The 24,530-nt window shown below is 38.5% G+C and overlaps 1 protein-coding gene across 1 annotated transcript in view; it reads right to left on the bottom strand.

Moving 5' to 3' along the window:
* The window catches only part of vegfc (vascular endothelial growth factor c), a 49,067-nt gene extending 36,874 nt beyond the window's left edge, over nucleotides 1–12,193 (bottom strand). The window contains exon 1 of the mRNA XM_042485461.1: nucleotides 11,797–12,193. Coding sequence (XP_042341395.1) covers nucleotides 11,797–11,913 — 117 coding nt within the window. The 5' untranslated portion in view covers nucleotides 11,914–12,193. The remainder of the gene's footprint in view (nucleotides 1–11,796) is intronic.
* Between the last annotated feature and the right edge of the window lie 12,337 nt (nucleotides 12,194–24,530).

Here is a 24,530-nt window from a genome sequence, read left to right as displayed (position 1 = left end):
GCTAAAATGTTGAACTTAATCATCAATCACACATGAGAACAGCAGTGTCCTCATGTTCTAATGTGTGATTGATGATTAAGTTCAACATTTAAGTAAGGTGAGAACAGCAGTCATGTGTTACTTGCAGTGGTTTGTGGAGTTTACTTACATATTTTGTTATAAGCCTAGATATACTTTCTTTTCAAAAAACAGCATGCATACAATCATTGTGACCCATACATCACTCCAAGGCAGTACTTAAAATATGAATTGGGGGGACAGATACATATAAATTTGATGCAGGTCATCTAAACAGCATTTCAATTTTTAGCATTTTCCAATTAAGACGTGATATATTATTCTGGTTTTAACACCATTATTTGGGAATGAATATTCTGAATTATGTGTTTTAATTGTGGTTTTTACTGCAGTTTGGAACACACAGCCTCCTGTCTTTTTACATTGTAAAAGATTTAACAGTGTACTGTGCACAAACTAACTAGCCAACACTTAGCAAGGCTGAGGTTGAGATATAGAGCCCAACAAGTCCATCACCGGTAGGAAAATATCCTATACTGTTGCAAAGTAGCAGAATAAACAGCAGCTACAGCCAATCTCTTTATTTTGATGTTATAAATGAAATGTAAGGGCATGTTAAATGGAGTGCATTCAAATCAGAGTGTCAGTGGAAGATTAATTTTCATTAGACATGTAAACAGCTTAGGAGGAATATTGTCTTTTTCCAAATAAGGGCAAAAACTGGAATATTGCGTGCTTGTTAATGTACTCAGTGTTTTGTGATGGGGTGTTGTCCCCTGTGCTGTGTGATTTCTCTGCTCTCTCTTTGCAGGCAGGTGATCGTTAGGGCAACTTGGAACACCTGAGGGTGTTCCAGGTTATTTAGGTGCAGCTGGTCGCCTCTCTGGCTGACCCTCCACTTTGCTGCACATCTCTCTGACGCTCTTTGGTTATGTTATGTTGCTCTATTTCTTTGGTTTGCTTTTTATGCATCTTTACAACTCCTGCACACATTTCCCACGCATGCACCACACACACTACCAACAAAATCAAGACACACAATTGCAGAGTTAAACAAAAAAACATATCAAAGATTAACTATTGGTGTGTGGAAATCAAGGGTGTAAACCCCCTGGCAGATTTGCTCCCCCACAATATTGACTCCATGGCTATGGCTGTCCATCAATGTTAAATTTTATGACTAATTGTGAGGGTCACCGTGAAGGAGAAAGTCTATATGTGAATATATTTAACCACATGATAAAAGTGATCCCCAGTGCTGGATGATGTCTCATGTTTTCCGTAGAACAAATTTCTAAACAGCATGTTTTTAGTAGAAATACTGCCTCTTGGCCTCTCAGCTCTGGCAATCTCACTTCATTATGCATTCTATCCTCACTGACCCCCTTTCACCTTCAATTCAGTCCAATTCACGCTCCCATTCAACCCCCTCCCATTCAGACCCACGCAGCCTAAAACACAGTGTGTCAACTGGTGAGGTCTACAGGTCAGTCTTTGCAGGGTCCGACACCAACAGGTTAACCTTCAGATGTCAAAACACTCTGAATGAGCCCTCACATGCTTTGAGTTCAAAGAGCATCAAGAGTCAAAGAGGCCTGCATTAAAAAGTGGTCCGACCAAAATGAGTCCCAGAGGGCCGACTCAGAAGGTGCTCAGAAAGTACTAAAAGTTGTTTTAAGAAAAATATGTTTATATATGTGATAATTTTTTTTGTGAATTATGTGCATAAATGGAAGAGTACATTGAGGAATATGTAGTTCCACTTTATATATATGTAAAAGGTCCACATACTATAAATAAATTCCCACTGATTCACTGATTCAACAACACATTTTTCAGATGCAGACAGATGGAGTGAGTCAGGTATGGAGAAGAGAATGAGAGAGATGTATTAGGTATGAAAAGAGAGAAGGGAGGGAAAGGGAGGATGACTATCAGATTTCATCAGTTTGGATTAGGTTTTATCAGGGTTTCAGTCCTGTGACAGACGTTAAGATTACAAAAAGAACATTGTTGCATTTATTTATGGATTATCCAAAAGAAATGGAGCAATCTAAAACTACTCATGCTGACAGAGACCTGGCCCATGTTGAATGCTCTGATGACACTTTTTTCTGCCCTTTGACACAAACAGCAATAGAATATTAAGGCCTGGTCAAACCATTTAAAGACCAACTGAAAAAATTAATGCTAGTGTGTATTAATGTATTTTCAACAATCTTCTTTGGGGAGAAAAAAAGGTCTTTGGGGAATATCATAAATTCTCCCTCTGTAATGTATTCCCATCCTTCACTTTGTGGAGCTCCCTGTTTCCTTCGAAATCTCCCATTGCATGTATAACAAGAAAACTAAGGACCAGCAAACATTTTTTTTAAATATGTTTTAATTTATGCAAATATTGTCTCTGTGAAGTGTATACCAGGCATAAATTATATCGTTTTTATCCATTTTAATGCAAAGCTTAAAGGAGTCTCACTGACTGGCAATTTATCAGGTAAACCTGTGCAATCTAATGTAATGTTTTTGTTGGTAGATATGATTACAGAGGCTTTGCTCTTCCTCTGTCTCAGCCAAAATTGTTGCCATCACTCTCTAATTGTTTCAGAAGTGGTAGGGAAGTACAGAATTGGGGCTTATGAGAGTAACTTTGGTCATTTTAAGCTCTGAATAATGAAATAAGAGAAAGACAGACAGAAAAAGAGAGAGAGGGAGTGATCTCATCCACCTGGTTTCCATCTTCAATGATTGGAGATTAACTCAAACACACACACACACACACAAACACACACACACTTCTGTACAGGTCAGACTGTGTTTTAATGAGCTGGATACCCACCACTGTACGACAGGACATTGGCAAAGATTAAGTGTGTCACCTGAATAACATCTTGACAGTTGTAATCACAGAAAATTCCCTACAAGAACCAAGACAACAATATTATTTTATCTACTTAAAACAGACACATACACAACCATTTAATTTTAACAAATTTCACTCTAAATGCACCAGATTTATATTACAAATGAGTGCTGACGCACAGCAAGAGACATTAGAGATGCCCTCACATAGGGTTCCCGTGTGGTGGATTTCCACCTGTCCGTGCACAGCAGAAATTTTCTACTACGCAGATGTAAATCAACATGTATGGGCAAATTTTTTTATGAAACCATGCAACATGTGAGTTTATGACACATTGCCTCCCATAGTTTGGGAGAATATCAGTTTGCCCTGACAAGAATCACGCATGGAGTATAAATATCCAATATTTCTTTGTCTCCATTTTGCATCAGAAACTCATCAGAAACAGCATAATTGTGTATAACATCCAGTCTTGGCATACCGAAGCCTGCAAATAAGAAAATGTCCAGGACCTCTTAAGGACTTAAACAGACGGAAATTCCTCTTTTTATGGGCAAAAAAAATCACACACACTTTTAAGAAAAGGTACAAGATGTCTTCCCAAAAGAATTAAATAAAGCCCAACAAGTGCATCCTCTACTGGGGTAGGGGATGAAAAATCATATGGTACCTGATCAGATACATAAATTCATAATCACCCACGCTGCTCTAGAGAAATAATTTCCAAATCTGGCATCTGTGTATTGTTCAGGAAATGTACGTACTGTCAGGAAATTATCCATATACTGGCTGCCTAATAAAGATGAAGAAGATTATATTACTCCCTCCTGACTGAAATAAGTTGAAGCTCCTCTGATCTCCTGTGATGGTGGTGGACGAGACGGTATTCAATTACATATACTGTGGCACTGCTCACTCCCCCTTCATTTAGTCTATGGGTTCAATTAATGCATTAGTGCCATCATCTGGTTGGAAGTGAGGTTGAATGGATATACTGTTTTGACAAAAAATGTCGGATGATCCTGTTGGTTTCTCAGCTGGAAAAAAAAAACAGTGTTAAACTATCCTTAATCACAGTGTGAAAATTCCTTCCCCATGACAGCCCTACAACTGTTGAACATGTTCACAATATTCAACTTTTTAAATGTGTCGTGTCAGTATTGTGTTTACAATGGTTAGTTGAATGAAAGGTTGGCACAGATGCTCATCCATTAACTGTGACACTGATTACGAAAGATCAGCATATTCTTGTGTAGAAAGTGTAAACTCCAGCCTCTGCTACTTTCTGTAGTCAGTTTCTTTGAGATTCTTCATGTCTCATCAGGATTGCTCAAACTATAACCAAAATATTGTCTCTTTGCCTGTCCATCTGAGAGGCCAGGCACACCAAACCCACATAAAATAACTAGTGGCGATGAAGGCCAACTGTTGTGTGACCTCACATTGACTGTGTCTCAATAAAACAGTTGTACATGAGCACACTGCAAAGACTAGCCAACTAGCACACACTAGTGAGATAAAATAACTCTCCAAATAACAGACAGGTCGTCTGTATTCGTCATTCAAAAATGGAAACAGAAAATAATACTTACTGTGCGCTACCAAACAATAACACAATAAAAGAATGAAACATTAAACAGAAAAAACCAGAAAAACAGAAAAAACTGTTTCTGGTAAAGAGCTCTATGGCTAAAAAAGTCATTTTGCATTCTATAACAAGTTGCCTCTCACTCCCTTTTGACTTAAGTCTGTTTGTTGATCTTCTTGATTCTTACTGAGGTTTCTATAACATTTTTTCTTCGTTAAAGGGTTTTTTGTGGGGTGTTTTTCCTTATCCACTTGACTGACGGCCAACCATCAGCTTGGTATGTCAGGGCTTTTAAGGGCTTTTTGGAATAAATACCTGAAATTTAAATATTTTCTCTTGAACCAGCAACTATAAGGAAGTCAAACACATGCGTAACAGTACCACACTGCCTACTACCCTTTGAATCTGACAGAACATAGCACATTTTTAGGATGATATTTATAGTTAACATGGTTGGTATTTAGAGCCGATGGACATGTATCTCAACACTCAGGCAGAGCAGGAAGACTGAGCTGGACGGTCCACAGAGAAATCACAGAAAATTCCTTCGAAATGATTGCTAATTACACACTGCATTCTTCTGCAGACTCCAGGGGGTTGTGAAATATGGGCGAGAGGCAAAGAAAGACAAAAAGGGAGAGAGAGGGAAAGAGAGAGAGAGAGGGGTGAAACAGTTGGGTAGAGAATAAATAGAAACTGAGATGAGAGATTATGTGGTGACTGGGTCAGGATAAAGGCTGCTCTATTCCGAGTCATCTTCATCATGATGAAGTAAGAGTGATGGAGCAACATAAACCCGCAGAGCGCGAGAGAGACGTTGAGACAGAGAGAGAGATGCTGGCGTTGTGTCGGGTATTTCACCAAATCCATCTGTCGACAGAGTTAAGGGTCATCTACAGATAACATGAAGGTTGTAACTTTCCGGTGAGCTACAGAGACCTGCCAGAAACCATCATCACTTTAAACCATCATTGAGTTTCAAAGATAACAGTAATATTTGACTTGGAGGAAGATTTTTCATCCTAGCTTGGCCACAGTATATTGTACACTACAAAGGTTTCCTGGAGGGTAAACCAAAAGTAGTCTAAAAATTCATCCCTGGAACATTACACGCTGTTTCTGTTCACTCTGATGGAAAATCTAACATCAACATGAACAAGTGTCTGTAGTGCAGAAACAAGAGCACCAAGGCGGTTTTAAAAAAAGCTCAGTGGGAAATATATCCTAAATCTGTTGCTGAGCAGTACCACTTTGTTTGGCACTTTTTATTTTGTTTGGCTCGTTATCATAGGCAGCATCGAAATCTGTTTGGAAAGTTCACATTTCAAATAACCACTGATCATTATATTAGCCAAGGAAACACTGATGGAAAAAACAGCACATGTGAAAAGACTTTCTTCAAAGTTGCATGTTTTTGTCTATTTACTGCAAATCATTTGCACTTGTTATTAGTGCCGACCAATTTTGAAGCCATGCTCTAACATTTTAGATGAATGGATATAGTTAATAGGTGCTTGAAATGTTAGCTAAGAAAATGAAAAATACAGTGGTTAAGATAAAGGCAACAAAAACATCTATGGCTGCTCTGGCAAACACTTAAAGTTTTGGTAGGCAGAAATCTGGAAAAGGCACTCATCCTATTGTATTGTAAGCCACCTTCCACCAGAATTGAATGATGCCACCAGCAGCAACATGCCCAAGCAACTGGATGGGATTTTCTTAGTAGCTGCTGACTTTAATCAACTCATCCTTCAACTCCAAAGATGTAGGATCAATGACAAATGTCATTTCGTTTTTTAAACTTTGTTTAAAAAATGACAAATAAATCTACCTGCTACAACCATGAGTTAATGCGCATGCTTCATACATTAACCCAGTGTCCCAGTGCATTCATTTTTTTTAACTTTTTTTTACAGTTTTATACAGGGATCACGCTTTTGTGTGTTTTCACGTGTTGCTGTGCATAAAAGTAAAAACACCTATGTGACAGCTGACACAAAATAAAGGATTGGCTCAGGCTCTATTAAATATTCCAGATCCCGTTTTGATGTTTGAGATCAGATCCGGACACCCCTACTTCTATCTTTATTAACCAAACCACAAATCAGACAAAAATTAGCTAGCTAGCCATTCTACCTTCCCTTCACTTTTTTCCCACTACCATGGACTGCAGGTGAGCAAGCAGTAGCTCAGACCATCAGTCTGCAACTGTAGCAGCTCGAATTTGGCCTGAGCAAACCCTCAAGCACCAAGTGTCACATCAGGCTGGTGGCCAGCAGCAGCGCCAGGTCTAACTGCACCAGGACTAACTTAAGAAACAGCAGCAACAGAAAGTTTGCTGATCTGGTGGGGAGTCAGAGCTGTCCCTCTCTGCAGTTCCCCTTCGATTCTATAGAGCATTTTAGCACCTATTAGGTTGTTGTTTAGCAGCTAAAGAGCCAGATGTTTCCCTCTCAGACCAAGAGGGAGAAAATATTGGACCTAAATTCATAGGGTGGCCAGACACATGACTCCAGATGAATACTAATGTTGCCGCATGTGTGCTGAATATGTACAGTGGGCAACTGTTCCCTACCATGTCTATAACCTGATAATATGTTAATGTTTATTGCTTGCCCTCTGTCCGAATGAGCCAAACCATCATTTAATGCAGGTTAAAACACGACAATTTAGTCTACCCTGCCTCCTACGAATTACGTCCCATTATGATTAACTGGCATCATTTGATCCCAATGCAGGTTGCAGTGTGACCTTTAACTACCAAGGCAACAAGTTGTACAGAGGAGGTAAGGGTCAATGGTTGGGTGTACAACACACATGAATTCAACACCAAAGGTCACTGTTTGTGTTCTGTCTTCTGCATCAAGTCACCATTGAGTTTTGCTATGTCTTGCCGAGCACAATCTTTCCAAGACCTTTTCCGTGTGATTTGAGTTGCCTAAACATAAACATAAACTTCAACATTGCTGAAGTTAGCTGGTGTGGACAATTAAAACAGATGGAAAACTTTGGCAGTGCAGATTTTACAGATGCCCTACCACTAAGTCAGGCCTCCGCAGTCAGATTTCTACTGAGCACTTCGTTTTCTTTGTCAAGTTTTTGTCATTTACAGTATTACGACGTGTGGTACTTCATGTAGAAGTTTCTGTAAAGCACTACTTCTATCACTGTTATTTCAAAATACTATTTGGTGAAAGACCGGTAGGTCGGTAGGGCTTCTTTTCAGAAAACTCCAAAGCAATGAACCAAGAAAATGTTCTGGAGCAGATCCCGGAGGTCAAAAGGAAAACTACATATAATATAGAAAGCCAAGCAAAACACAGCGGAGAGTTAAAAGACAAAGGAACCACAAAAAGTGTTATGAAGACAAATGGCACTTAACAAGGTTCATTGAAGAAGCTGACTGGGGATTTTCCCCCCATAACAAGCCAAATGTATTAAGTCAAACAAGCCAAGGAGGATAGACTGAACCATGTACAGATTTGTTGATTCAGTGTTTTTGCTGATCTGATACATACAGTACATTCAATGTTTGTCAGAAACTGAACATAAGTTCTTCTAGGTTTGGAAGTCATACTGACATTTTGGAGTCAAGCTAATGTGATTTATTACAAATAACAGGATGCACATAGACAGCAGAGTCTTGCATGGGTCCAGTTTTGCTAATCCAGAAAAATCAGTACCAGAACCAATACCTTTTGCACATTTATGTTAAAGTCAAATCTGGACCTACCCCGACCCGTTACGGTCAATTTTTACTATTTTCATTTTGCTATTGTAACATATAACATTAATTCAAATAATTAACTGTGGCCTATTTGGCAGAACCACTCACCATAAATGTTGTGATGCACTATGCTGAGGTTGCTGTGCAGAATATTCATAATATTCATTGATTTAAATGTTGAAAATAAAGAACAATTATTTTCATCTCTGATGTCTCCACCCGTATGTAGTTTATATATAAATATGTTTTTTTACCTGTTACACAACTTTTTTGCATGTTACCCTGTGGTTACCCAAACCAGCACAAGACATCTGGTTCTCTGACTTTGCTGGCTGGCTTTTTACAGTCCTGCAACATAATCCCCACCACAGCTGCCTGTTCCACCAGTAGAGACTGGATGCTGCTGGTGTGTGCTGTGCACTACGTATTATTTTTGATGGTATTAAAAATCCCACTGTTGGTGGGGTTGGATTGATAGACAATGTCACAGTCATTGTGTTAGTTGTGAGTCCACACGTATACAAACATACTTACAACAAAACCAATGTTAAACACAACAAACAAAACAGCCCATCTTCTAAGTTTAACATTGTATACCAAAAAGAAAGAAAATTGTTGTCCTTTTTAAAAAAAAATTAAGATGAACACAAATTATAGTTCAATCACATTTCCAAAGAAATCATAGCAGACTTGACGCTGATCTTCATACAAATAATTAACAATTAACTAAAAAAAAAAAATGTTTGTTGCATGTCGTGTTTGATAATTGCGATGAGCAAACTGAGAAAATAACCTTTCAGATAATATCTTTGGTGAGCATGTCACCAAAACATTTCTGTCAAAATTTAACAAAGCATAGGTCCATGTTATCGATGCCATCATCTTTTGCAGATGGCTGTCTTTGACCACTCAGCCTGGAGCCTCTGCCCTTCGGCAGAAATGAGGAGCGAGCTACAGAGGTCTGGTCAGCTCACTTTTTTCAATTTTAAACTTATTAGAGTTATCATATTTCACACAGCTCCCTCTGGAGCCACAAAAGGCTGTATATGTTTTTCATGTATGTAGTAATTCTCTCCAAAACCTGTGAACACAATAATGTGTAAAATTAGAGTTCCCCTTAAACATCAATGCTCAAACTAGAATAAACAAGAACAGAACATGTCCGCAACCTATTAAATTACAGCATTAACAAAGCCATAATGGAACAAGGACACCAAGCAGTAGTTGATTAACCCTAAATAGAAAAGTGAAGACATTTAAAATGACTATGCAAGCATCACATACTGTCACACCTCATATGCCAATTTCTGTATTTAGTTACATAATTAATCAAAAAACTGAAGGCTTAGGAAAAGGCTGAAGGGGACTTTGGGCTGAAACTGAGATCTTTTCTGCATCAAGCTGAAGAAAAGCATAGAGCGAGCATTTCATGTGTGGTAAGCAGATTAAACGGTAGTTTGAAAGCCTCATTCCTACCACTGCATTATCTTCAGAGCTGTTTCTTAAATTCCTCACTGTGAGAGCTTTAAAGGTAGAAGACAGAAGCTGTGAAAAAAACTCATCATCCCAATTAAGAGTCCACTGTGATCAAATGACTGCATGTTACTGCTTAGTACTTATCCCCCCTTACACACACACACACACACACACACACACACACACACATGCAGCCACACACACTTGACCTCTGTGACACCTGCCTTCATTGGCTCTTTTCTCTGGCTAATTTGAAAACACTCCTTCCTAATCCTCCCCCCCCTGGAAAATGTTCACTGCTCTCTCTCGCTGTTTTCCTTCCTCTCTCATTCAGATTCTATAGCAATTCAGTTCAATTCAAATCTGCTGCTCTGGCATGACATTAAAGAAATTATTTCAATGGTGCATCAATCCAACTCTTATTATAAAACTTGACAATAACCAGCTCATAAAAGCCAGTAAATATCAGTGTTACCTTCTGTGTGTGGGAAACAATAAACAGCTAGTTTTACAAAAATCTGTGTATCTTTCTGTGTCCTTGACCCCTGGGATCCAGATGCTCAGCAGAAAACGCTCAGACTAAACCTTTGATACCCTGCACACCAGAACAGATGATTACAATCAGTTAGGAAAATACACTCAAAGAGATCTGGCTTTGGCTTCTCGTTCTGAGCACTGACCGTTACTAACACGCCTTTTGTTTTCACTTGTCCAAAGCCATACACACACACAGACTTGGAAAGTGAACCGAGATAACATTGACTGAGTAAAACTGAGTGTTTTCCTGCCACATTTTAACAGTTTAGTGCCATTTGGTTGCTGCGCAGAGGGGCATTTGGGGTTATTTGTCTGCATTATTTTGGTACAGGCCCACATGTATAAGTATTTACCATGTTACATAGTAATTGACACAGCAGTATGGGTGTATTATTGTGAGATAGGAGGACAGTTTTTGGTTCAAATTTTAAATAATTAAACAAGGCACTCCACTGTTCAGAGAAAAAAAACAAATCATCAAAATCATGATGCAACTCAGTAGCATCTTTCATTATAACCACCTGCCTTCTAAATGCCTCTCTGGAACCACACACCGCTAATTTGTAATGCACACTAATGGAACAGCTTATCATTACCAGTGAGGCATTAAATACGCAATGACAGCATCTTGATGCATCCTGATTCATGATCAGCGCTGCTTAGCTTTACTGCAGTTCACCAGCAGTCATTGACATGATTGACAGCTGCCTTAGAGACTCCTCAGCTCTGATTCAAATTGCTGTGATGGACCACAGTGGGATCATCTCAGGATCCCTGGCAGTCCATTAAGCCCAAGCTGCACATCCCCACTACCCTTACAATAGATGTAACCCTTTGAAACCCACAAATTGGCATGATTTCTCTCAAAAACATGGGAAGACAATGAGCAATGACAGAGGAAACGACCCAAAAATTTGCAACAAATTCATGAAAAAGTACACAAAAACTGCCTGATTTAAAAAAAAAAATAAAGTGGGGAAAAGGGAAGTTAAAAAAGAAAATGACCCAGAAAAAGTGCTCAAAAAATATAATAAATTTTAAAGATTGTTTTTAAGGATTTTAATGTAATTATGATCATTAGAAACATTTCCCCTAGGTTTGTTTCTTTTTACCCTAGATATTTCCCTAGCTTTTAAAATGTATTTATTTTCAATTTAATAATTTCTTGCAATTTGTGGAACATTTCTTAACAAGTTGCTCACTGCCTTTTCTCCATGTTTTTTTTTTTTAATTTGCTCTGGGTTCAAATGTTTAAATAAAGTCAAAGGCATCTGGAAGCAGCACAAGAAAAGTGATGTTGCTCCAGTTTTCAGTATAGTATAATATAGTATAGTATAGTATAGTATAGTGTAGTATAGTGTAGTATAGCATAGTATAGTAGCAATCACATATTTCTCAGGAATTCAGCAGATCACACTGACACCAGAATGAAGATGATTACATGTTGACTTTCTGGTTCTGGACCCCCCTGAGACCACATGATGGACCCTGGAGGTCCCTGGAGCGCCTCCCTGACATAATCAGGTGAAATATCCTTGCACATGTTGTCTGCTGCTGAGCGCATTCAGCTTCACTTTCTCTTAAACTTACCGGCTCGTCCATCTGCTCCTGCTCGTAATAATCATCATAGTCGCTTTGGCTGAAGTCGCTGGCGAGGTTGGTGTAGAGAAGATATGCCAGTAAAAGAGATATTCCCAGTAGGTGCATGTTTATAAAGTCCTCAAGTGTTTATGATCCGAGAACCATAAAAAGGGAAATTTTTAAAAAACCCTCCCCTGTGTCTGCGCTCCCCTCTCCTTCTGCCGCTGATAACTCTCTTTCATCTGCTCTCTCTCTCTCTCTTTGTCTCTCTGTCAGGGTCCAGTACTTACTCCACACACAGACTGCAGCATATATGGACCCCGCTGTGAATGAAAGCCCGGTCAAATGGAAACAGATAAATCCGGTGGGTCAGAGGAGCCTCAGTAAGGACCGTTAAGGCGCAAAATTACAGGAAAACGAACGATCTGCCTTCAAAATAAAAGCCCACAACCACTTTTTTTGCATGAACAGGTGCGTAGAGTAGCATATTTTCTACTGACCTCTATCGCCAACTGGTAGGGACTACACTGGCAGAGACCCTGGTCATCTCTTTGCTCATGCAACTAATGGAAATTCTCATTTTCACAACACAAGAGGAGTAGGTAAGTTCATGGGCATATAATTAGGCAATTGATCCCCTGGGCACACACATGCAAAAGGCCCCATCCACCTTTTCTTTATAGGAACAAGACACACAGACATCATAGTTGTTTGTCTCTTTTTGGTGCTGTCTTGCATGTCTTTTCTTGTGTTGTTATCTTGCACTTCAAGACCGGTCTCGAGAGGGTCTTGTCTTGGGATAAAAAGTATTTATATCTCGGACTTTGGATTTTTGATTGAGACCAGTCGAGACCGCAATGGATTTATTTGTCAACATAATTACAGTGAATCATGTAAGTCAATTGTAGTTTGCTTTTTTTTAGAGGAAAATTGGAGTCTTGGTCTTGCCTCGGTCTGGGCACACTCTGGTCTTGGTCTCGGTTAGTACGGTCTTGACTACAACACTAGTTGTAACACATTCTCTGTGTTGTTTTTCATTTAAAATCTCTTTTTGGTTGTTTTGCACCTTTTTGTAGTTATATCAAATAGCCGTTTATATTTTTCAGATAACCATCCAAATATTTTGTTTAACACAAAAATAAGCAAACCGATGAGAGCGTTTCCTATTATAACATGTTGCTCTGTTGTTTCCTTCAAGATTTTATATTCAGAAGTGTGGAAGCCCGTGGGGATTTATAGATTTCAACTTTGCTTCATTTCTTTTTATGCATTAATCTTTTTTTGTTGGGCAGTTTGGGGGTATTATAATCTATCTTTAGGCTAAACTCAAACATATTTGCTTCAATCTACCTAATTTGGTCTTGCATAGAGAGCAAAGAAATTTGCCAGACATGTTGTCTATTTTGCTTAGTCACATTTTTTAAGGTGAATATTGTCGTGTCATACAGAACAGTTCTCACCTGCATAGCCTGTGTTTTGTCCTAATAGGAACTTATTGTAGTTTTATTTAGAGAGTTCGGGCAGAAGTTAAGCTTTTGATTTTAGCTTCACAGTGATCCGCTACTTTACATGTCAGTCAGAATAAGGTTGGGGAAACAGCAGTGGTCAGCCCAGCATCCAGCAGACAGGTAGAGAGTCACAGAGAGAGAGCAAGTGTGGCAAGCTCTCTGTAGAATACCATACTGTTATTTTCTTACAGCCTCTGAGTGATTGTCTATGAAATATTTCATCTGGATAATATATACTTAAAAAGATACTGAATTATCAATTATCTGTCAATTTTGTATTTGGAGTCTAAATATGATAAACATGACTTTCCACTTCCGCTCTTTCTGTGTTGATTTCTTGCTGACATGTATTAATGTTGTTTTATTATTATATTGACCTGGTTATGATCCTCAGAGTACTCCGCAAACCAAACACAATTATGTTAAATACACCACAGTGGTCTGTCGGTGCTTATAAGGGTGCAATTATGAGTCAGTGTAATGTGTGTTACGTTTGGCAAAGCCTCAGCACTGTTCAGCAAAACCTCAAAAACCACACGCCTGCAGACGTTTAATCAGAGGGTCTGCAGGTGGACACTTGCACAGCTGTTATGGTCAGAAAACTTGTGAAAACACACCAATCCTTCCAGCTCTGTCAATCTTGTTACACCAAATGGTTTTAGAAGCAAGTCTGTGTCTTCAGCTTTACACCCTTTTTATTCTCAATAAAGTTCTACCTTCCTCATTCACCTACTGAATGTGAGACTTTTGTGTGCTACTGCTGCATTTATGTTGTTTGATAAAAGAGTGACAGGGTGAAGAGAAAGTTTGTGATAGAAGCACATCAATGCACTTGGCTTTGGAGTGGCATGTTCAACAATCAGATATGAGTGTAATGCTCAGGTGTCCAAATACTTTTGGCCATAGACTGTATGCTTCAAGGAAAGTTGTGTTGTTTTCCTTTTCACAAAGTGGGTGGTACATCAGCCCCTAGACCTCTGACCTTAAAATGTCTTGAGGAACAAAAGTGTAAAGGCTAAAACTGAGAGAGGGTAGTTACACACATATCACATGGGTGCAAGGCTATTAGAAGAAAAAAAACAGCGTATATTAGGAGAAAAGTGCCTGCACACTTACTCCATCAAGTTTTTTGTTTTTTTAGTCAGTACTCTTATTTTATCAGTTCAACTCATTATACTTTTGTGTATGAATTTGGAGCTCGTTTCAGATTTCCTTTTCCCTAACTGCAAAAATCTCTCACTAGGTTTTATGAAAATGTCTGGGGTTATTGAGTTAAAATTTTCACTGCAGCTGATTACATTTTCCTGACAGTAGACAAAATCAGCTGTGCTCAAATTCCTGATGGATAGGTAGTGTTGAGGTGAACCCAGTCCACAGTGTGAGCAGGTTCAGCTGAAATAACTTGGCACGGATCAGAGAGAGATGGAGCGACAGGGTTATTGAACAGGCCTTGAACTGGAGGCCAAACACACACACACACACACACACTAGAGAAAAGCTGTATACTATGCAGGGGGTCTCTCTCCTTGTCCAAGTTTAGCTAAGACTCTGTTCTACTGAGGAGGAATGAGCGTGTGTGTGTGTGTGTGTGTGTGTGTGTGTGTGTGTGTGTGTGTGTGTGTGTGTGTGTGTGTGTGTGAGGCGCCACTCTGCAGATATTTAGGGGATATGAAATCTTCAGCGTGGCCGGCATTCCAAAGTATTACACACACACACACACACACACACACACACAGATTAAGAGCAACAGCCTGAATGGACTCTTTCCTTGGGGTATATTCGGTTTGGATTAAACTGAGCGAGTTAGCAGAAACAATAGTGAGCTGGGGTCATTCAGAGACACTGGAGTATTTTGTGATAATTTATGACTGAAACAAAAATAGAAAAGTTCCTACGTGTGCATATTTATTCACAATCTTTGTTTTTAATGCCATATGGCTGCTAAGCATCAGAAAAGTGTGTGTGTGTGTGTGTGTGTCCCATGTTCCTCATTAGACCAAACAGGGATTACTATTGGCTTTGCATTGTTTTGATTGGCCTGTGCCTCAAAGGTCAAAGGTCAATCCAAGGATTGCAGGAAAGGAAGGAGTTTGGGTTCACTTATCCCCTTGACAACAACCACTAGTGTAACCAGCAGTATCCAGAATCAAAAACGTAGACACAAGGTATTAACATGTCATGTTATGGCTAACAAAGGGGGAGTAGGGCTTCCTTGGAAAGCCGATTTGAGTTCTTTAAAGTTTGTGGTCAGTTGCCCGATTTATGGAACAGATACAGCTCAATTTCATCAGATGTTACAATCCACACTGACTCTGAGACATGTGTACGTCACCACGAGACCGCCTGCATTTTCTTTACATTTTTATTGCTCCTCAAAGGCTGTGCTGCTGACAGACAGTTGATTCTGAGGACAGACAAAGCTGAGAGGAGGTCAGAGCTCATTAAATGTACAGAAGAGCACACACACTCTTATGAATGGATTCCCAGTGACTCCACAACTGACTGACTGACAACTAGTAGACTGCAGCTTTTTTGTTTTTTAAGGCTTTAGAGTTCTTGGGAAAACACTTAATATTTGTCATATTTGATAGTATGTGTGTGTGTGTGTGTGTGTGTGTGTGTATTCAGCCATCCATTCAAACTGTGGGAATTCTTATTCTACCGGAACTGAACAACAATGGACAGGGTGGTTATTGGGTGTTTTGTTTGTGTGTGTGTGTGTGTGTGTGTGTGTGTGTGCGCGCGCGTGCGTATGTGCGTGCGTGCATGTGTGTGTGTTTCAGCAATATGAAAAATTCATGAAGCGGAAAAGTCTCATAGCCTTAGAAGGTCTGAATGAAAACTCACATTTTTCTTGTCTTTTCATTCAGGAAGATCATGCTTCATGCTGACATTTCGCAAATATCTATTATAATGTAAAAACAATAAATTAGAATTAGTACTGTTAAAAATCAAACATTAAGCATTAATAATAAAAGTGAGGAGTGAGATTCAAATTCAAGGCAGTTGATGCAATGCAATATTTCTATAGTGAATTAATGCAAATTATTTCTAGGCATTTTTAAAATTGAGACTTTCCTAAAAATTAGAAGTGTGAATGTTGCACTAGAGTTCAGCTTAAATGCAGAATAAATGAAGTCACTGTAAAATCAATCCATCCATCCATCCATCCATCTATCCATACCCACTTGATTCAGGGTTTTAGGGGTCTGGTGCCCATTCAGGTCACTCACTTTTAGGAGTTTTCTTATACGGTGGTGGTACGAGGGAGACAACTGAGTGCCTGAAGTCATTAATCACACCTTGTACACCAGTTAAGGCCATGGTCCATCAAAACAGCTTTCTAGACAAGGAGCTCTGACATGCTTCTATTTCACTGACCATTTCAAACACAGAAACACTCCTGCAGTAAGTATTACGTGATAGATGCAGGATGTAGGGTTTTGGAGATGAAGACTTCTATACAAGGCCACCTGCAAGTTTACAAAAAGCCTCAAAAGTATGTGAAATACCTTCAAATATACAGTAGTAGTCACGATTTACATATTTAATTTTTTTTTTTTACTTTTTGTAAAAAGTAAATAAATAAATGAATTAAAACGTTCTCTTTTCCACACACACACACACACGCACACACAGTGGCTGGAGGGAAAGCATGTTATTGAAGTGATAAGCCTCCTTTGTTAGCTGGCTGACACTTAGACACCATTCATTAGACTTAGCCCAAGGAAATAGGCCAATGACCTGCCTTATAACTCTGTGTGTGTGTGTGTGTGTGTGTGTGTGTGTGCGCTACAGTGCACTACAATGTGTTTCACACTATCAACTATCTCAATGAATGACTTCAGCAACATCGGGATTGTGGTCTGGAATGAAATTTCCCTCCTGACCGTCTCTATCTTGCTGAGTGAAATGCTATGATCTCTGATCAAGTCTGTTTAGTTTTTCTGATCAGAGACACCGTTGTCACTGCTGATTTATATATGTGTATGATGACTGCGTGCTCTAAATTCACCGACTGAGGAAAAAGATGTGATTTTTTTTCCTTGAGTCAATTGGTGCAATTCATGTCACTGAGGGTCACATAAGTGTTGTGAGCAATGTTAAGTCTGAGAAAATAAACATGGTCATGTTAACAGGGAGAATCTCTCAAAACTCTGCGCTATTGGTTGCATTATGGGAATTGTAGGACCCAGTATTATTAGACCTTGACCACTATTAGGGGAAAACATTGGATATCTTGGGTTCTGCTGCATCTGTTTTGACCTTTCTTTCCCCCAACTTTAGGAATGATGTGATACTGTATCATTGGAGTATTCCTGGAACATACCACAAACTTGTCATTTGAATGTTTGAGATGATTGTTACAGATTTTGTCACAACATAGAAATCCGATGAATTAATTTGAGTCATACATAAAAATAATTTGACTTTCTGCTGTCTTAAAGTTAGAATTTGGTAGACAAAACATATTAGATGTGTAATTTGTATGTTAGAAGTTTAGCTTGTTCTCTCTCACTGCGTCTATCCAGCTCTCAGTTACATAAACAACAAATCCTTGGCTTAACATTGACCTCTTGGTTAGGCAATTAATTGCACAGACACACACACACACACACACACACACACACACATATCCAAAGACTAATAGCTCAGACCCCCCACAAACAGCAGGTCAAGGCTGTAGGAACTAAGAACCAATGTCTCTGCATGTGTGTGGGTGTGTGTTCATCCCCGTGTGCGTCAGTGTTTATGTGTGTTCCCTAATTAGAATGCTATGCGTTCAGTTGTGCAATCTCAGACGTCTGTGGAATTTGAGCTGATATGAAAATAATTGCTTCACTTTGGCTCGGTAAGACGTTGTAACAAGCGGCATGTTTTCACAGTCAGAAATGTAACAAAATATGCTCCAATGTTTACACTCAAACTTGTTATAACCTGTTCACAGGAAGTTCTTTACTCAGTCTGCCGCAATGCGCTTCAACTTACAGCTGAAGTTCTCGTTTTGCGTCAGCCAGTGTGTTCAGGATGCTTTATCATGGAAGAAAATTGGCACAATGTGACTGTGTGTCGGAGGCAAAACTGTGTGTGTGCTCTGTGTCCATGTGCATGTGTGTGTTTATGGTGGGACTAACATGGAAACATGTAAATCCCTGATTAGCTCTTTAACATAAACTTCCTTCACTTACCGATCAACACAGGAATACCAGACAGAGTGGTGGAGGGGATTTGAAGTGTGTGTGTGTGTGTGTGTGTATGTGTGTGTGTGTGTGCATGCATGCAAGCAAGAGAGAGAGAGACAGAGAGCGAGACTTAACAGTAAAGATGAAATACCTCTGTAACATCTTGTGCTTAGCTGAAATGATGGTTTCAACAAGGATTTCACCATAAGTGGGTGAATGTCACACACTGATGTAAACGTTGAAATCTTACTTACGCAAGAGAAAAAAAAAATACATTTTTTAACCAAAGTGTCACTGATGAAGTATATTTGGTTCATTAATTGCATGTCTTTAGGTCCTTAAATGTACATGGCTCAATAAGACTAAGGTAAGCAATGATGCATGATGAGGTGCCTCATCATGCATTATTACAGTCATGGATTGCCTCAGAATTTAGTACATATACATTCATGGTCCTGAGAGGTCTATATTAGGAGAAAAAGTTGGGATATCTTGGCCTCTGCTTATGATCACAATCTGTTTCTCACTTTAAAGTGCAATACCAAATAATTTTGAGAACTCCTCTTACATACCACAAACGTAATATTTGAATGCTGTGGGATGATTGACAGTCGTTTGATTCTTAAATACTCCCCCGATTTGAAACACAAGATTATTATCTATATATAAATATATGTTTCTATATGTTTTTGAATAAGGAAATATGTTTTCAAAGGTTCAGATGAAACCTCAACAAAGACCAAAAAAATCATAATGCACATTAAGAACTATTAACACACACACTACATGTTTATATGTGTTTTTCAGGCTTCTGAAAAATATACAGCCTGAGGTCACACAAATCAAAACAATTATGCAGAGCTACATATGATTAAAAGAGATTAACAAGAGAAAGGAAATTTCTGTTTGAGACAAGTTTAATTACTTTATCAACGTTATATTTAGGTCTTGTGCTTCAGTATAAGGTTTGCATGCTTTTAATATCTTGTTGACTGACTCAGTGTTACTCAGACTGAGAGTGTGTTTCACACAGAAATATTCTTTTGTAACTGAAGCATGAATCTTTCCTTAAATTAATTGCATCAAATGATATGAGCTGGTGATATTTTGTTTATTTCTTACTTTGTCAAGTGTGCGTAATGTCAAAATATAAAAGAAAGTGTATTGAAACTGTGAACTGAATAATGCTGGTCATGTCCTTTTATGGAGTTTTAGAGTGTCTTTTTCCTTTAAAGCTCATAAACAGCTGAAGCTCATCACCCGCGGGAGGAAATGTGGAAGTGACACACTGACAACAGGAAAAAGAAATCCAGGAATTTTAGGAATTTTCTCTGACATATGGATATGTCATAGCAGAGCTGCAGTAAATTTAGCTTTTGTGTGTGCGAGTGTGTCTGTAGATGTTTGGAATGCTGTTGACAGTGTTTTGTCATGTGTGACACAATGAGTGACATTGGGACCATTAAAAAGAAGAATACTCAGTGACTCTGCCTGTGTATGAGACAATGCCAGCAAAACACCTGCTGCCTTTATAACCAGTAAACACATCCTGTGGCCCCTTAGAGACAAAAGTTTAATTTTTCCCTGTACTGTAAAAACACAAACAGGCTCAGGATGGATACATAACAACCCAAAAATACATTTTTTATTTACTACTTAACTATCTCAGAGACATCTGCCAGGGATGGGTAGTCTTCAAACTCTGACTTCTTTACAGAGGACAAATTGGCCGGGTTCAGATGTTCCTAAAGTGCTTTCCACCGTTCAGCATCTCCAGTCAGGGTTGACAGTTTTCCCCGGCTGACACAGCCTGACCCAAGCCCTGCTGTCCCTTCTTGAGTCATGTAATGGTATGCCAGAACCTCCTTAAAGCCAACCAAAAGTATTTTTTCCATCGTATCCCCAGTCTTCTCTCTAGTTTGGTGACTACTGGGCCAACTAACCCTGAAAGACCAACCCGTTCTTACTCCGAACTCATCAAATAGCCCGCTCTGTCAGTGCTGTTGGCATACGAGTGTGACACCAAAAGCCACCTTCAGCGTCCACATGCAACGTGCACGGATAGCGTCACTTAACAATGCAGCCGGATGAAACGGGTCGCGTGCACCTGAAGAGCTGACAGACAGCATCAGGTAATAATGCTGCTGTTAACCCCGTAATATAAGGAGCACGGGTGCGCATATAGGGTGAGCGGATGGGGAGGTGGATGCATATACGGTGGTTTGTATATCTAACAAATAAGTGTCCCAAGAAATGTGTCCTCATGTTATGCAGTTATTAAAGTAAAGTTTCTAAACCTAACCTTTGTAGCTTTTCTTGCTTAAATCTAACCTTTGAAAGGCGTTAGGGGTTAAGGTTGGGTTAGTGTTAGGAAACAAACATGTTCGCATTGTCTCATTACCTACCTAACATAAAGTTGTGTATGTAAGGTTTAGGCAAAGCTGTACCTTAAGATAACTCAAGTTCACTTGGTTTCAAACAACACACGAGCAACAGTCTCCTCAGGGAAAGTCTGGTGTTTGTTTGATCCATCCATCACCCCAACCTTAGTCCTTGCACAGGCTTTTACTCTTTATACTACCTCCTTCTTTACTACCGTCAGAGCATTGGTCACATGATCGCTGCCGTCCTGATTATATGGGTTATATACAAAATCTGTTGCATAATGTTTTGTAAGATATACATACAGTGCATGAGATCAGCTTGTGAGAGGACACATTTAACCTAATGCTAATAAATAAAGCTTCAATGTGCAATTCCTCTGGTGAGGTGACCTTCATAGGTTTATGCCTTAGACATTTCCGAAACAATGATTACATGTTAAAAACAGCTGTTGTAATTGCTGGACCAGAATAATAAATTGTGACTGCCAACAGTTACATTCCTATTTTTGTGAGACAATATCTCAGTGACCTTGATAGGCTGCCTTCATTTTATTTTTATACATTTTTGTGTTGTTTTTCAGACCATTGGCAAAACCCAGAGGAAAACAGGTGGGATGAACTGAACAATTGTCAGACAGTGGACCATCAGTGATACTACAGTAAAATATGTATAAATAATGTCCCTCAGCCTCCCGAGTCACCAGGATAAATTAGCTGAATTGTTTTTTCTATGCAGCAAAACAAAGATTTTCAAGGTTTTCTTTGAGTGTGCACATCAGGGATTTCTTAGCTATGTCTCCTTTCTATTTTGCCCTGTTGAACAATGGGAATCAGTATTAGAGACTTGGCTCATACAATGTTATCAAAGGAAATATCATAGGACACAGAGGCACTGTCTCAATAAGACATATTGGTGTTCCACTTCCTGTTCACTTGAATGCAAACACCAGTATAATTCTAATAAAGCATTCTATGGAGGTGAGTCATACACACCGACAACAATGGCACATTTCTCAGCTCCTTTGGTGCATGCAAATGTGAATCCTGCAAGAGTTCACTTATAATTATCCTACTGATGTAGAGCTGTGACTGCAGACATTTATGTCAATTTGTTTTCAAAAGCAGCACTGATTGGCACAAAGCGGTCTGACTCTGAGGCGCTTGAGAAGTGTTTGATGTGTGAACTGACTTTGAAGTAAAGCAGTGGCACTGAGCCGCTGCCAGTTGATTAGCACAGTAACAATATGGCCATTCAGGGGCAAACATCAGCTGATTTTATGACGTATTTATTGACCCTGCTGCCAGGTGAAAAATTAGAAAACTTTTAAGTAACACGATTATCATTGAGGAATCTTGGTTGTACAGGAAATGGTCTTGCATTTTTTGACTCCAGACAAAAAAATTGATTCAAGGGGTTCTGACGTCAAATTAGCTGTTGAGAAACAAAATTAATTTGTGTATTTAGAAATGTCCATTCTTCGTTGATTTTCGACATTTTACAACAGAGGCTTGTGCAAACATTCAGCTAAGAAAAGGTCATGAAAGGACATTTTGAAAACTGAGACATTTTACAAGTCAACCAGTGTTTGGCTGTTCTAATATAAAAACCACTCAAAGGCTGAAAACATTTCTTGGATCATGACTTTCACTTAACCACATAGAAATACACAGTCCACATCCTCAAATCTATCACCGCTTTTGACAAGTTCAATTCAAAGAAAAACACTAGTCATGCATTCTGATGTAAAATTGAATCATGACAAAAACTGTTATTGGGCTTTTCAGGTTTCGTGGTTCCTAAACCAGAGCATCTGCAGTTTAAAATATTTGATTCCAAATATCACATGACTCAAATCAGGATCAAAGTTGTGCTTTATGAAAAGATTCGAACTTTTTGTTTCTCTGTGTTGAGCCACACTCCCTGAGACCGTAGCCAAGAAATTTAGTCAAAAGGGTTGTGCTGCCACCTATTGATCATATATGATAAAGTAAAACAAGATTTTAAATGTTTTGCTAATATGTCTATAGTAATTTCCAATGTGTAAAAACGTGCTACAGCATTACCTAAAAATCCATCTTTACAAAGCAAAAGAAGATGCCACAAACAGTGAGAATTGGGTGTTCCGATGATTAATAGTCCAGTAATAATCAGTAATAATAATCCAGTATTATCAATGGTGCATTACTGATATTTCATGTAAGCCTGCTTTAAGTACATTTTCCCAATAATGCGTATGTGATTATAATTTAATTCAACTTTCAACGCAGGAGTTTTAACTGTAATCAAGTATTTTCAAATATTGGTTTTGCTAGTTTAATTAAAGTAGAAATTCTGAATATTTCTTCCATCACTTCCATACGGTCTTGAAGTATAAGTATTTCATTTTATTGCCACTTTTGTTATAAGTTATGCTGTTAGTATGATTGTACATGTATTTTCCCATAGACCCCATAAACACTTATGCCAGCTTCAGACTACACCTGCACACACTGCAGTTTACATAGACTGTATATTTTAGTCAACCACAATTTAAGGCTTTATATTGTATTGTATACATTAGGCTATTTTTAATTTGTATTTTAACTCACTATATTGTGTTTCATGTCTATATCTGTGATTGTCATTATTACTTTTTTCCTTTTATAGATTATATTAGCATTGCCTTAGGGAGCCTGAGAACAAGTAGGCCTTTTTCATTGCTTGCAACTGTTCCACTGTCATTGTTGTGTAATCACATAGACTGACTGATTGACTGAACAGTATAACACTAAAATGAAAAGAAGATAGCCCAGTGAGATTATTTTGGATTATCGCTTGTTTTGTGTGAAATAGCACATTGAGGGAAAAATATATAAATTGGATCATTTTTGGTTTACATTTGTCCAGAGTAGTCTTTGACCCGTCGTTCATTCCACCAAGAACACCTTCAAGAAGATCAGTAAATCTGATCGTTTTGCATTATCAGAATTGTGGCAGAGTAGTTGCCTCTGTCCCTTGCCTCTGTGGACTCAAGGTCACTCATCAGATCCAGCCAATGAGAAGAGGACTAGTTGTTGTTAATAAAAGATATGCATAAGTGTAGGCTTTTTAAAAAAAATTTTTTTACGTGATTTAGTAGTAAGACCTCAACAGAGTAAACCATCAGCAATCCTGGTTACTGTGTTTGGACATAAATGCACGTGTGTTTTTACACTTAATACTACACCACCATTCTACTACTACTACTACTACTACTACTAATAATAATAATAATAATAATAATAATAATAATAACAATAATAATAAATTGTTAATAATAATAATAACAATAATAATAATAATGATAATAATAATAATAAGATAAGATAAGATACTAAATAAAGTAAAAATACCACGAGCCTATTTCACAGGAACAATAAAAACACTATAAACACATATCAGTGTGGCCTATGAGGGCGTTTTAGTGTATTTATTTATTTATTTATTTTTACTTTATTTTACTTTTTTTTATATTTACTATAATTTATTTATATTTACAGAAATGTGTCTCTCAGTTGTTTTTAGACAGCCATGCGCACACCCGGAAAAACATAACCCCACGTTTTGGGTTGGATTTTTTTCCAGCTGCGTAAAGTAACGGAGAGAGAAACGACTACCACCGGAATTCAAGAATTTCACCTTCAGAATA

The sequence above is a fragment of the Plectropomus leopardus genome, chromosome 4 (assembly GCF_008729295.1).
Source record: "Plectropomus leopardus isolate mb chromosome 4, YSFRI_Pleo_2.0, whole genome shotgun sequence".
NCBI classification, from domain to species: domain Eukaryota; kingdom Metazoa; phylum Chordata; class Actinopteri; order Perciformes; family Serranidae; genus Plectropomus; species Plectropomus leopardus.
Note: the sequence above shows the minus strand (reverse complement) of the source record. Positions and strands in the feature narration are given on the sequence as shown.